At 39.0% G+C, this 15,817-nt stretch overlaps 1 protein-coding gene across 9 annotated transcripts in view; it reads right to left on the reverse strand.

The window, feature by feature from the left end:
* Positions 1-909: 909 nt before the first annotated feature.
* Positions 910-15,817, reverse strand: part of LOC128021554 (pro-neuregulin-1, membrane-bound isoform-like) — a 135,082-nt gene continuing 120,174 nt past the window's right edge. For 3 of the 9 annotated variants that reach the window (XM_052608854.1, XM_052608862.1, XM_052608860.1), the window contains 8 exons: positions 11,922-12,072; positions 8,970-9,028; positions 6,767-6,790; positions 5,195-5,297; positions 4,946-5,060; positions 4,658-4,776; positions 4,124-4,324; positions 910-3,167 (listed from right to left, as the gene is read on the reverse strand). In XM_052608854.1, the coding sequence (XP_052464814.1) occupies positions 2,513-3,167; positions 4,124-4,324; positions 4,658-4,776; positions 4,946-5,060; positions 5,195-5,297; positions 6,767-6,790; positions 8,970-9,028; positions 11,922-12,072 (1,427 nt within the window). In that variant the 3' untranslated portion in view covers positions 910-2,512. Of the gene's footprint in view, positions 3,168-4,123; positions 4,325-4,657; positions 4,777-4,945; positions 5,061-5,194; positions 5,298-6,766; positions 6,791-8,969; positions 9,029-9,354; positions 9,423-11,921; positions 12,073-15,817 lie in introns of all 9 variants that reach the window. The other 6 variants (XM_052608857.1, XM_052608863.1, XM_052608861.1 and 3 more) reach the window with 4 other exon arrangements.

Raw genomic sequence — 15,817 nt, forward strand, 5'->3', positions numbered from 1 at the left:
TCCATTCGGTCACCGATGGAGATTCGGTTCCTTGCCGCTGTCGCCTCTGGCTTGCTTAGTTTGGGACACTTCATCTACAGCGATTTCGTTGACTTGATTGCAAATAAATGCACAGACACTATTTAAACTGAACAGAGATGACATAACTGAATTCAATGATGAACTGCCTTTAACTATCATTTTGCATTATTGACACACTGTTTTCCTAATGAATGTTGTTCAGTTGCTTTGACGCAATGTATTTTGTTTAAAGTGCTATATAAATAAAGGTGACTTGACTTGACTTGAGTGTGCCATCAACACCTGCTAACAACTTTAACTTACTTAAACAGCTTAGAGAATAAGACATTGAAAAAAAAGAGATCCAACACAACGTAAAGCTATCATACATATTGCCTAAATGTTTTTTTAGAGTTGTTCACACGAGTGAATATTAAAATGAACATTTTGTTCTAAGTTAGAGTGTGGTCATATCTTGATTGACATATCTGACCATGCTTGTTTGCATGTGTTGTTCAAGACGTGCCTGTATTTGTCCTCCTGTGCTCATGCAGCTATCAGAATGACATTTTTTGGGGGAAATTTTCTGTTCCTCCTTTATCTTCATTGGCAATGTAGAGGCAAAAATCTGTTATGCTGGAACACTGATGAATTTGGAGATCACACGTCTTTATACCTTAGCTTGTATTTTCCTGCAAAAGGTAAGACTATTTCATCCAAACAGTAAATGATCAACCATTTTTGAAAACAAAACTTATTTTGATGATGGAAAAGGTGATGGTGTTTAAGATGCCTAAAGCAGCCATATTGCATCATATCAAAATCAAACAACCTCAAGGTTGCCTGAATTGTTACATAAAGGCTTGCATTAAAAGCAACATAACAACGGCTGTTTTCAAGTGTCTTAGATGCAGTTCAACTCATTTTAATTGTATAATCATGCTCATGGATATTTGTCATGGTGAACATTTATTGTTTTTGAATGAGATTTTGAATAACAGAGTCTAGGCCTAAATGGCAAAACAACACACAAATATATTATGGAGTGATGAGGAAAAAACCCCCACTAAAAATAAGGGTTTGTTTGTACCCGAAAACTGCAAATATTATAATAGCTATTAAAATATACATTTATAGATGCTAGATTCCATAAGGCCCAGGCAATAAATAAATAAATAACAAATAAATAAAGAAAATAAATACAATAAAATGGGCCACATTTCATTAAAACTAAAACTTAGGGGAAAAAGGCCTTCACACACTAGAGCCGTGCATTTTATAGTGAGCTCTAGGTTAAAAGTATTGTTTGTATAACCAGTTCCTTCTGTTTAGCAAGCTGGATAGACTATTAGAGGCTATTTTCAGTAAAACCTTGTGAATAGATAAGTTACTGTAGTAATCTGGTGATGCAAACCATGTAAAATACTGCACAACAGGTTCTTTAAATGATTACAAACATAAACTTGATGAAAAACAACATGACATAAAGGAACACTTGAATATAATGTAACGTTCTACATGGACAGCAAAGGACAAATGTTTAAAAAGTGATTTGGACAATAACAAATAAAATAAAACATAGGCATAAAAATTATGTCAGTATCATAAAAGTGGTGCTGTAATTTTCCCACAATGCATTGCTTGATAAGCCAATAAGCACAATCGACAAAAGTGAGCCATATATTCAGTCATTCAGTAATAAATCAAAACATTTATATGAAAGAAAAACAATCTAATGGATGTCTCCTAGAGTAATGTTTGCTATGCATGACAACCTTAATATTTTGATTAATTTGATTGTACAAGTTTAGCTTCCTGTGAGTATTTTTTTTAGCATTTATTCTTAATTTATATAACTTTTGAATTGTCTTGTTTTCAGTTTGCAGCAGCCACACGTCATTTTTTTTTATATCAAAATGCATAAATAATTATCAGTGTAATGAAACACAAACATTCTTGCCACAGTACGGTCAGTGGTTTTCAATCCTGGTCCGGTGAGCCACAGCACTGCACATATCCTATGTCTCTGTTATCTGAAACAGTTCAGTTCATGGAGCTGATGATCTGAATCAGGTGAGACATATAAAATGTGAAAGGTGGTGGGTCGACAGGAAAGCCACTATGATGATTTTTACTCTTAAATCAGATTGCAAGAATTCCGAAATGGAGTGCTGGTGGAATTTATTCGTTTTAATTTCTTAATTTTTTTTTTCAGTCACACATGATTTATTTTGTTGCCTTAAAGTCATGAATATATGGCCCAGTGTCATGATGCAGGCATATTTAACTCGCACCAATTACTTTATATTTTTTTCTGCCATTGAAATACTGTGACCTCAGCTACATGTGAATGGCACCTTTTTCCATGACACAAACAAGCTGTACACACATATATATAAGTCTTTGTTTCACTACATAACTAAAATAAAAGTTGAAGTTTTTCTTTTTGTAATACTTAATTATAGAAAATAAAGGTTTAGTGGTGAATTTTTTTTTTTCTTCAATGCATCTTTCACACAGCTATAGGATCTTGGATGACCATGACAGCTGTCAGTCTGCTCTGCAGGTCGTGTTTCGGCGAGAGGAGCAGTGCGGGGTTAGTTCTGTTGCCCTCCAGCGCGTCCAGAACAACTGATCCAGTGGCCAGAGGGTGCTGTAAGCCCAGAAACGGAGCGTCCTCAGTCTCGCTCTCTGAGCTGCTGCTCTCGGAGTTACTGCCGCTGACTGCCTCCAGCACCGCTGCAGGACCCATCTGGCCACTCGGCTGAGTTCTCGAGCTACAGGGGCCGACAGTGGGGCTGTGAGGGGGGGACGATGGGGCGGATGCTGCAGCTGTGCTTTGGTACTGCTGTGCACTCTCATACTCCTCGTGCTCCACAATGTGCAGAGGGCTGGTCGGAGGGCTGGGCAGCTCCAGGCCGTGATTGTAGTGAGCGGAGTTGCGGAGATTATGGCCTGACTTCTGGCCCTGGTTCAGACCGGATTTGTCACGCAGGAACAGCAGGGGGTGCTCCTCCTCCCCCGAGGGACTCGTTGCCATGGAAGGAAAGGAGGTTGCCAGGCTGGACAGAGGAGCCGACATCTCGGAGGGAGGCGAGGAGGGCGTCACTGGAGAGAGAAACCCCACGGGGGACAGACGGCTGGGGGTAGTCATGGCTGAAACATACCTTGGGGAAGAAACACAGACTCACTTTAAAATATCTATTGTGACTGCTGTACAACTGTCATCTGCATACTACATCTCGTTTAAAAAAAGTTACATTATAAAATTAACAGCTATACTTTGTGAGGCATACTCCAATTTCATTCTTACTTAATGATGGATGCTTTTCTGAAATCCTCAATGGCTACGTTTACATGCAATCAAATAATCCATTAATAAACTGACTGATGGCTCAATCAGATTGAACGGGTGGTGTAGACCATTTCTAATCTGATCCAGAGGACATGTAAACACTTGACACAATAGTTTTGGAGAGGCTGCAATAAAACTCATCATATATCAGTGATATGACAGCTCCTCTTCTGAAACATAGACATTACAAGTTACTAAGACTTGAGGCATACTTTGTTTTCTGTATTCCACTTAATTCAACTCATCAGACTGCTTTATGATTACTTTAAACTTAAACCTGTTTATCACGTTGATTTAAATAAGATTATCTTGATTACAGAGCTGAAAGATTTTCTGAATGTATATAAACAGTAAGTTATTTTAGAAACGAAAAATGAAAAGCATTAAGAAAAGAATTCAGAATAATTGATTGCTAATGTGTGAATATCTAATAATGTAATCAATGACTGAAAGTAACTATAGTCTGATTACTATTAAAGAAAAATAATATAATCTGTTTGCAAGTATTTAATTCTTGGAATCTGCTTACATGATCCAGAGTACATGTAATCAGTTACTTCCCAGCACTGGATACATGTGAGGGAGAGAACTTTTCAGTACAGTTTGATCACAACCTCAGCTCACATGGTTGTAAAGCAAGTGTATGCAATATAATGTGGATAGTTTTTCTTATAGTTACTCCCTAACACTGATCATTATGTATGACAGTATTCATTCAAAAACTCATAGTATTAATGAGGAGAGATGGGATCGTGCAGTGAGCAGTACCTCTCGCTGTAGGGGGAGTCTCTGACGGAGCCCTGGGTTTCTCTGGAGCTCATCAGGTGATTATTGAGCTGATGGACACCTCCAGTCCCATTCAGACGCCCCCTTTGACCGGATGCACCATGCTGGCAGTTCTCCACCGATGACTTGACCAGGACTGCGTGACTGTCAGAAACCAGGCTCTCTGCTTTCCCATTACTCCAGCTGAGAACCCAAAAGCAAAGCTGCTCATCATACACATCCTCTAGTCTTGTGTTGTTCATTCACAATGACTCCTAATCTTTAAACAGTGACTGTCTATTGGTTTTGGACATATTTTACCATTGTCTCCATAGACATTTCAAAGGGTCCATGTAACAGAGACATTTCTTGACTGATCTCACTTCAGTATTATAGGTGGTGCAGTACTTTAAAAGACGTTCAACAAACTATATATTATATATACAGTGCTTCACAAATAAATAGAACTTGATTTCATTTGTACAATTTCTAGCTAGTAATCTTGTGTGCATGATGTTATATGGGTTTGTACTGTACCACTGGCAGGAGGAGTGAGTGACAGCAGTAGACGGATGTGATGATGAGGTGAACTCGTTTGTGGAGAGAGATGTTTCCATTTCTTTGTCCGTCACATGCACATTTTTCGGCATGCAATGCTGAAATTAGAGCAAAGTGCATTGTTGTTTTACTCTTATAGCATATTATATACTTTTATTACATTGTTTTTCTTATTGCATACTATATACTTGTGTAACATCTAAACTTAAATGCTTTTACATAATTCGATATTGGCTTTTAGGTGCATTGTGCAGTGATGATACTTACATCGACCAACTGCAGGTTTTCGGGTGGAGGGTGGGGGTGCTGAAGACCTTTGGCCGCAGCGTTTCTCTCTCGTAAACTCTGCCTCAAACGATCATGCAGCTTTTTCCTCTGTTTCCTACATGTGCAAAACATGAAGAGCTCTTAGAAAGCAGGAGATCACATTCAACGACTATTAATAATTGATATGGCTCATTTTAGTTTTTGAGTAAAACATTAGTACAAACTAAGACATTTCAAAAAGGGAATTACTTTGTTTTGCAGTAAGCCACCACACACATGATGCCAACAACTAGAAGAGCGATGCAGATGCCTGTTATAGTCAAAACGCGTTTCTGATAGAGCTCCTCAGCTTCTGGAAGAGAGGACAGACTGCTTTTGAAGCTTTCAGGTGAAACACACACACAAACACACATCACATGGATCTCAGTTACATTCTTACTTGGAATATTTCTTTTTATAATAACTATGTTATGTCAAGATATTTCCAAGTAAGAACAGAAGCTAGCACGTTTCCAGTGATGTTTACTGCTACTAGGACACACATATGCGTACTGATTTCAGGATGTAGTTTTGTTGAGAGGGGAGGGAAAGAGACAACGGGACGTGTTAATTCAAGGTCAGTTCAGAATCATCATGTCATCACAATTACTTGAAATGCAAACTCTGCAGGGCCGAGGCCTCTGGGATGTCTTTAACACCGCATGCGCTTCACTCATTTCATTAGCAGTTTAATCACAACATTGACAGACTGAATTTATCAAAGTCTTCAGCAAGTTGTTCTTTTTTCACATTGTTCACTTGTAAGTCTATTTTGATTCATATTTTGTGTGAAGGGTCAATAGATATGGAATGCTAAAGGCTTTAATAAAAAGTCATGAATTGGTAGTGGTGCAAACTCACAGTTTGGGAACTCAACTGAATTGCTGGAAATGGCTTTGTTTCATGCCAAAGAACCATGAAATTGTTTTCTTTCTTGTGTCTAAGTACAATTAGACATTTCTCACTCCAAAGAGTATTTGATTTGACAAAAAATCATGAATGTTTTTGTAAATTTTTGCTGCAAAAAAGATCATTTTGATCATTTTTAACTTCAAAGGGTCTTTAAGGCACATAATACTGTGTGTTCCTGTCGCAATAAACATTACTGAAGCCTGTGAGCAAACACTACCACCCATTGGATTTATATCTTAAATCTTTAAGCATGTTCTTGATGCACACAACACATTGGCAATCACTACAAACAGACATTGATAAAACACTGAGGAGAAATAGTAGAATGATAGAAAACAAGGAAGAAAGTGAGGAATGCAATGCCATGCTGAAGATAGAGGGATGCATGGATGGCAAAGCAAAGCTGAAGGGATCTAAACACAGCATAACTACTGCATTACAGCTTCTCTTCTGCACAGCTGAACTGTGTGTGAATTATTTTAGCTGCCTCTGTGTGTGTGTGTGTGTGTGTGTTTGAGAGAGAGAGCCTTACATATCTGCTTTGAATAGGAGATATCAGAGGTCTTCATGAATAATTAACAACATCCTTCCTACCATGTAGGCTAATGCCTTCCTGCACATCACATTCTTTGGAGCGGCTATCCACTTTCTTGCCTAAAACCCTAGAAACCTGCAAAGTGGCTCTGAGCAGCCATCTGAAGCCCAGTGCATTAATATAATAAAGAATAATAATGATGTCAATCTCCAATCATCTTGTTATGGCTGTTTGATCCCTTCATGAGCAAAAGGAAACCAGCTGAAGTTGAAGGAAACAGGGTCAAGCTTCTAGACCTACGAATCTGCAAACTAGGAGGAAAGAACGATTCATACCCATAAATTCAATCCCAAGATGTTCTGCCAAGGCAGACAAGGTGATGAAAAGAAAGCAAAACACAAACAGAAAACAGTTGAGCGGTGATGTCAACTCTGACTGACTGCACACAAACACCAGCTCAAACAATCTCCGCATGTACAGTACAGCATGGTACATCACACAGACACACAATGAATCATTAAATGCTTTTAGAATACATTAAGAGATATATGGATGGTTTGTCACACGTATATAGCGATGTGCATCTCTATATACAGACACTCATGGTTGGTTGTCATTATGACACAAGGACATGCACATGCAGATGTCACTGCGCTCACATTATTATAGAGACCAACCCTACACATTTCACTACGGACAAGTCAGACTCGGTTATTCATGTCATTACACCAGCACGTTTTAGATTAACATGCTGTTAAACACATGCACATCTCGGTCACCTAAACTGTCTGTAACGTCCAGAAGAAAACCTGCTGTTGCTAGTTGGTCTAAAACCTGAGCCAGTCCAAGTTTGAGAGAAATAACACTCTCAAACTGATTCCTCTGTACATTGAGAACAGGCTCCAGAAATATCATTTGAAATAAAAAACGAGGTTCTCAGAAACGCACATAACGATTTCCAATAATAACCTCATGACTAAAAAAAGCAATGTCATGCCTAGCCATAAATACAGAACGCATAAAATGGAGTGACATTACAATAACAAAAATGTAAAGTTACCAATTCGAATAATTTTAAATTCTATCACCCTTGCTTATCAATTGTTTGCCTGGAATGCTAATCTAATAATGAAGTGTTGTTAGAGGGCCAATGTTTTACCCGATAGCTCTGATCTTTCCTGCATGTCGTCTCTCCACTGATAGAGGTTATACTATGAAGGACACATTAGCAATCACTATTAATAGCTGAGAATAGATTGTCTGTGCTGGTCTCCAGTAAATTTAGCTATTTTTTAGCACTGTAGATAAATCGATGGAGATGTTCTGTCTGCTCCATTATACCTCCTTCAATATCTTATCTGATATCTCATCTGAGCAAGGTTCACAGTGTTCATAGTGTACTGATGCGTTTCGGCAGGGCTCCTTCTGATCTGCTTCAGAGACGTGTTAATGAAATAAATGATGATTACTGTGTTAGGTCATTTATATAGTTTAACAGGGCCATTCTTAGGAAAAAGTGTTTCTGTGCAGGAAACTGAACGTATTTTATAGATATGATTATTCTTATTTTATTTATGTTTACAAATATGTAATACCATTACAGATATATTTAGAAAAATAAATGTTATACTGGGTTATTATGGCAGACTACTACGACTATTATTATAATTATTACTATGTAAATTATGAATTTGAAAATATGTGAATTCTATACCTGTGTTATTTTAGTATTATTCATGTACTATTATAGTATTTAGTAATATATTTAATTTTTTTATATATTTTAATACGTTTTTATTTTAATATTTAAACTTTACATTTATTTGCAGATTTCTAGCATTTGTTATTTTTAATTATTAAAATATTTATATTGAGCTTTAATTTCAAATTTAGTTTTGGTAATTACTTCAGCTTAAACTTATTTTAGTTGCTATGGAAAAATTCTAATTTCCATTTAATTTTCTTTAGGTTTACAATTTTAATTTAATATTTGTATATTTTATTCTTTTTTATTGTATTACAGATTTACAAATGGAAATAGTGTAAGTTATTTTTAAATACGTTTAATAGTCTTAGTTTTTAGTAAACATTAACAACACTGTTCTAAACTAAAAAAATTCAAAAATAAAGAAAAGAAAGTACAGAAAGTTTTCAAGCACAAATGTTCACTGTTTTTTGAGAATGACCCTCAGTACATTTACAGGACATAATTATCCGTGATGTCTAGCTCACAAAACACAAACACAAAAGTCCAAGATGATGTGAAGCAGAGAAACTTGATATCCCCTAATAAACTTATGTGTCCTGAAAGCCTGTCTAACCATTGTCAGCTGACTAGCATCCAACAGAACAAAAGTAGATTAATAAACACAAAACATGCAAATGTAATGGAAAACATAAACAGAATCCCAAAAATAACTAGATCACTGTCTGATCTGACTAGCCGTCTGTCAAAAGCACAAAAACAAAGCAACAGGAGGTAGCGCTGACTGAGCATGCTCCAATCCAAGCAAAGACAGAAAGAAGAAATAGACGTACTGTAGAAGCTGGCCATTACGTAGTTTTGGCAGCGATCACCAGTAAACTCATTGGGGCACCTGAGAGGGAAAGACAGAAGTCACAGAGAGAAAAGAGAGGAAGACAGGAAGTGAGTTTGACACCCAAAAGTCCCCCGCACACACGCGTGTCTCCGGTGTTGCCCGCTGAACCTCTCGCAAACGTTCACCTCACACTGAGGAGTGTCTCTAGTCTGAATGTTGTCAGAGAAGACAGTAGCCCATCTCAGAGCGGGACAGATGGGCGGCCTGGCAAACTCTGACAGAGACTATGTTTTGTGAACGGCGGAGGTGGCGAGGCAGCGTGGAAACAGCGTCAATGGCGTGTGTGTTTGGGGGTGAAGGGGATGTTCACTGACTGCACATACGTTTGGGGTCTATGACTCTCACAGGGTCTGTGGTTTGACAGCGGTCCCCTATGTATCCGGGAAGGCACCTGGGTTAGAAAGAGGATGAACACAGCACAACACAACATTACACAACACCACACAAACACTCAGTTAGTTAAAGGAGCTGCTGCCATCTTTTTATGTGATAGTTTCACTGATCTTGTGGTTATCATTTTTTATATTTATTTGTTTGTTTTTTAATTGTGCAAAGGGCTGTTCATTCAGTCTTGATCATTCAGCTGACCGGCTGCTCTTGGATGAAGATGATTGTTGTCTGATCAGATGTTCTGAGGTCATTTCCAATAAAGTTCGTTTCAGGAGTTCGAAACTGCTTTCCAAAAGAAACTTTCCACAAAAGTTTGCCCCAGCCGGTAAACACCTTCAATCTGCCATCATCGGTCCGTGGTAATTACCTAATGGGTACGTGTTCTCCACGGCTCCAACATCTTCTCCGTTTCTTGATCTCAACACCACTCTCTCCACATGACACATTATTCATGTCTGCAGGATGTTGCATGCACTGAACCTTAATACTTACTTTAGTGCGATCACATCACTACTATTGAAATTTGACTTGGCACTACATCCATGTGTCTGTTAAGAGTCACGTGGCCCCTGATGGATGGGTGAAATGGAAAGCTCAGAGATCTTCTGTCCCTGAGGAGTGCTACTGTCTGTCTGCTACTGCATTTACAGTAAAGAGAGAGACAGAGAGAAGCTCCTCTTGACTGCAGTGCTTACTTATGAGAACAGAGTCCTGACTTCAGCACTCAGGTTTGTGCTTATTCACCAGATTGGACAGTAAAAGCATCAATACCCCAGAGTGAGCTGTCAGTGTCGTGAAGGCAGAAAACCTCAGCTAGCAGTATGTTGATCTCAAATGAGGAGGCAAACTCCTCACTGTTTTATGAGGCTTTATTTTAATCCAATGTAAATTAATGTTTCAGTTCTGCTTAATGCTAGCACATCCTCCAGGTTAAATAATTAAAAGGGTCATATGATGCTGCTAAAAAGAACATTATTTGATGTAATACAATGTTTTTATGTTGTTTAAGGTTTATTATTTTCCACATACTGTACATTATTGTTTCTCCTCTGTGCCCCGCCTTCTGAAACGCATCGATTTTCACAAGGCTCATATCTCTGAAAGCAAGGTGTGCTGTGATTGGCCAGTTGTCCAGTGCATTGTGATTGGCTGAATGCCTCAAGCGTGAGGCGGAAATGTTACGCCTCTTAACATATACTGAAGCCTTGACTGGCCGGAGCGACGAGACAAAAACAAAAAACCCAATATAAACGTGATATTATCATTATTTCTAGTCGTGTTTTCTTTTGGAAGGCAAAACAAAGAAGTTTGGCTTTCTCAATGGAACAACGTTACACACTGCGGCCTTGAGTGAGCGGAGCCAGGCGGCTTGAGGACGGAGAGGCAGGTGCATTGCAAAATTTATGTATTTCCTCAGCAACCAGCACGGATCAGCTCCAGGCATGAACAAGCTTATATCGTCCTCTTTTGTTAGGGCAATCAAAGTAGTTTCGCTTTAACAGTGAAACACACAGTGTAACATGACGGCACGAGAACAACAATACTAAAACGTGCATGTGCATGAATATCTGTGCGCTGTTATGCAAATCTTCCCACATACCGATGGAGATATGTGGGGTGTGTAAGAACGAGACGTTTCAGGGGGGCAAGGACAAGTGTTAACTTTCATAAAGAATATCTCTTTGTATTTGAGACTTTAGTCTTTTAACTTCACAGATCTTCTTTATTCACCAAGAGTTTATAACACTCCAAAGAGAAAGGAATATTTTAAATCGCATCATATGACCCCTTTAAATGTTATCTACAGTCTACAAAAAACAAAACAAAGCAATAGCCAATACAATTTTTTATTTGCATTTTTATATTAAAAATGCAATAAATGTTTTATTTTTCAAAACTAAGAATATATCTCATCAACTTTTTTAGGCAGTTTTACATTAATTCCAAAAGAGCAACTATAAGAGCCTCAGAGAGGTGCTCAGAAGAGAGAGGCGGGGTCAGCGAAGCTCATTAACATTTTATGGAAAATGCTACAAAACTGCATGCTCTGAAAAGAGCTGTTTTTGACGGGGTAAAAAGGGTATTGTTTTACACTACCACAGAAATTTTTACCAAACTTTGTTACAGACTTCATTAAGACCCTAAAGAATCATATCAACTTAAAAATGGTCATCCAATGAGCCCTTTAAGAAACCGGTCAGCTCAAAGGAGGGAAGAGAGACACTGCCTCCCACTGTGGCTTCAACTGCTGTTCCATTTAAAGAAAAAAATTAAACTCTTTTTAAAGTCAAACTTTGTTATATTGGCATTGTTAATTTTTGTTCAGTGGATATTTTCTCATTTAATTATTTTGAGGAAGCGCTGCCTCCCTCGTGTCCTTGGAGGAAATACCAATGCCGGAGAATCAAACCTCAACTGAACTGATGGTCACTGCAGAATGACTGTGTGATTGGCAGACTGAATCTCTCAGTGTTAAACAGGCGGGGATGAGCAGCTGTACCTGCAGAGGCGTTTGATGTTGCCGGGTGGGACCTCCAGCCTGAAGCATTCGCCGCCGTTCACGCAGTAGTTCCTCTCGCTCTCGCTGCAGCGCGTCACATGACTCGAGGTCAAGGTCGAGGTCGAGGTCGAGGGAGTGGTGCTGGTGGCCGCTGCACAGATCAACACAACACATAAGTGCACTGAGGAAGGAACCGTTTTACTGCAGAAAAATATAAACAATGAGCTATAACACTAATGCTCAAGCTGCAGCTCATGACATGCACATACTGTCTGATCCAAATGATCTTCACAAAATATTTGACAAATATAAGTAGGAGTAGGAGAAGGCCAGCATTGGACAGACAGGCTACTGAGACTGGAATAAATGCAGACTCATCAAATTTCACAAAGATAAAAAAAGAATTAGTGCAAAGGTATGATAATATTTCTCCACCAAACATCTACTTCATTACACGCCTACACAGAGTAAAATACAAGCAACGTTCCAATAATTATCTTTCTGTTCAAATAAAGCAACTTACAAAGCTGCACTATCATGCAATGCCATGATTTAGTTAAAAGCATGTGAGCAGTTTAAGCCGTTTCAAACTAAAACAGCTCAGGCATTCAGAAAAAACAGCATTAAATAACTCCATACCTGTAACATTTTGATAATATCTGGATATAGGAAAGCGCATCACTCCTGTGTGTCAACAACCACTGGGATGACAAAGTGTTTCCCTGAGCACTCTGGATCTACTGCCTTCCTCTGCACTTCCTCCAGCCACAGCAGTCTGCAAAGTGCCTGCTCATCAACAATTTTAACTGAGCACCTCTACACCAGCTCGCGACCTCACTGCACACGTCACATCTGGCATCGCATCTCTAATGCGTCATCAGTGCAGCATTGATAAATCAAAGTCGTCACAACCTGGCCAACCCTCTTAATTGTACTGACACCACAACTGTAGCCTACTTCAAATATTAAAAGTATATTTTTAAAAACTATACTTTTAGATATGAATAAAAGGTTGCTTATAGAGTACACTTTCATGCTTCATAACACAATTAAGTATACTTTTAATGTCACTGTGAAATGTCACCTCTTCCCTCCAGCAACCTGTTGCTCTTTTCTTACATGAAAACCCATTTCATTCAGATATAAACATCACAACAGGGAGGAAATTTTGGCTGTATTCTGTACTTTAACCATATTTAAAAGAAAATACATGTAATTGTGAAATTACATATAATATGTACACATGTCCTACATGTCCTACTAGTGGGTCAAAAAAGCACTCCAAAGCTATACTATAAACTATAAGATTTTTTTATAATTACTTTTTAAATGTCCAATTACTTTACTTTTTCACAAGGGGAAAAAAAAGAGAACACATTCTGGACATCAGGCCACACACACACACACACACACACACACACACACACACACACTTATCCGCAATCCTTCTGGATCTGTCTCCTTTACTAGGAAGTAACTGATGACAACACAGAGTCACACACACACACACACACACACCCCCTCACATGTGCGTGCACACACACATCCACAATCCTTCTGGATCTGTCACCATTACTAGGAAGGGCCTGGTGAAAACACAGAGTCACACACACACACACACACACACACACACACACACACACATTCACAATCCTTCTGGATCTGTCACGATTACTAGGAAGGGCCTGGTGAAAACACAGAGTCACACACACACACACACACACACACACATTCACAATCCTTCTGGATCTGTCACCATTACTAGGAAGGGACTGATGTCATCTCAACCATGAATTCACAGGATTCCCTGCACGAATGACCGAGAACCTCCTGAAGTTAATTCATGACTTCACATACTAATGGCTCTATTTTCTGCTGTTAGGAACAAACTGATTCCACCAAGAAATATTGATAGCCAACTCTAACCACCTTCGACATCAAGTTACTCTCATCTACAGGTATTTATATGTATGGGCTATAATGTGGCTATATCTGGCTGTCCTGACTTGTGTCAATACAGGACATGAGCCACTGAAGGTTGGGGACATTTGAGGCTGCTGGTATGAAGATGAGCAGATTAGAATAAAACTCAGCCTTCATCCTGATAGATAACTGAGTTAGTTTCGTAGATCCCAGACCCCATCAGGTGTCCACTGAAGCAGGAGACATTCTGCCTTTGAGCTCCATGTAATTCAATCTTTACCATCCGAACTGCTGATGTCCGAGACAACCAGCGCTGCATGAATAACTGACAGTGTAACAGATTGCTTTTGTCCCGTTAATCTAATTGCTGTTTTTCACTCCCATTAAACCTGCAGCATTAGAGATCAGGCACATTTTATCATCCGTCACATCACAACAACGTTCAGTGCTTTCTGAGGATGGGGAAGTGACATGTATTTGCATATGACTGACCCTCAGTGCCTGAAAGAAACGGCTGATGAAAAGACTGTAAGTAGAATGACAAGATTGAAATAGACACTATTCATGTGATGTTGGCATTTTGGCATCCTGCGCTCACATTGACGGGCATCTCGGTAAAGTGCAATTGTCAGTAAAACAGCAGGAGTACATTTCAAGGTGAGAGACATGAGCTGCTTCATTCAACTCACGTATGAGCACATCTCAATGCAACCAAAGTCTGGCGGCAAACAGAGAAGATGCCACAAATAAACATGAATGATGAGTAAAAGAGAGGAGGGAAAATCGCTTTGCTGTGTAACCTTCATGCTTGTACTTGAGTCTTTTTACATGTTAATGAACACCAACTGGAAACTCCCAGGAAAATTCCTGATGTTTAGTTGCGTGTTGAAGTGGTGTTGGCTGTTAAGGGTTCAGCTGATAGTGGGGGGTTGACACATAAATTGACTTTCCATGCATGGACAACATCAAGATTTTAGTTTAAAAATAATATGACTATTAAAAGAAAAGTGTATATCTTATCTAAGCTTTTCACCACTGTTAAACACCTTTTCACTTCCACTATTGCATTAAAAAGGGTGTTGCAGTGTGACAAATCGATATTTGAAAATACAAATATTCCTCTTAATTTTTAGGTGTTCATAAAAGCGGCATGCAGGCTAAGTCCCATGAAATGGAGGTACTGTCTGTGAGAATACTTGCAAGAGACGCACTGAGTCTTAAAATAATGCTCCCTTAAAATAGCTGTGCAGGGCCACTGCAGAGTATCCACTGCAATGCAGCAGCGCTCAGGGTCTCTTTCTCTGTGTGAGCACTTTGAGGGGTACTGCTGGATCGATTTGGTTCCATTTCATTTTTTTTTGCTAATCAGAAGAAACCAAAGACGCCAGCTCTGCACAGACACTGCATCATGCCGCTGTGCAAACATGCCATCTCTCCTGATGCAACTGCTGCACCAGCACTTCCTGTGCTGCTGATGAGGCTACTCCAGCAAGGTCCTTTAATCAAATACACTGGGTGAAAGATACACTTCCACCTGAGTACATACATTCAAGCATACTGAATCTGAAATATACTTTTTTCTTTCAGATGGGTTTAAATCTCAGATGTAAAACACAGTGTTCCTGATGCTACTGGAGAGACTGCTGAATCATACTGCAGGTTTATCAGTGACTCAGTGAGTGCTGTGTGCTCAAGGTTTGTGTCTGACATCTTAAAGCATTCTTCTCTCAAACAGTGATTTCAAAGTTATGTGAGACAACATCTGCAATGTACAGTACTGCTGTTCGCTTAAAGTCCTAGAATCAGGACAGACAAATGCACTAGGTCATTAGCTGAGGACATAAACTCAGTATTTATCCTGAAAGTAGATAGTAAACATACTAGAGCTCTATTTCAGAAAGGCTGGATGAATCTCTACATGACACACTGTTGCAGAGAAAATCTAGAATAGCAAAACTGAAACTGACGTTGTT

The sequence above is a fragment of the Carassius gibelio genome, chromosome A10 (genome assembly GCF_023724105.1).
Source record: "Carassius gibelio isolate Cgi1373 ecotype wild population from Czech Republic chromosome A10, carGib1.2-hapl.c, whole genome shotgun sequence".
In the NCBI taxonomy this organism is placed as follows: Eukaryota; Metazoa; Chordata; class Actinopteri; order Cypriniformes; family Cyprinidae; genus Carassius; species Carassius gibelio.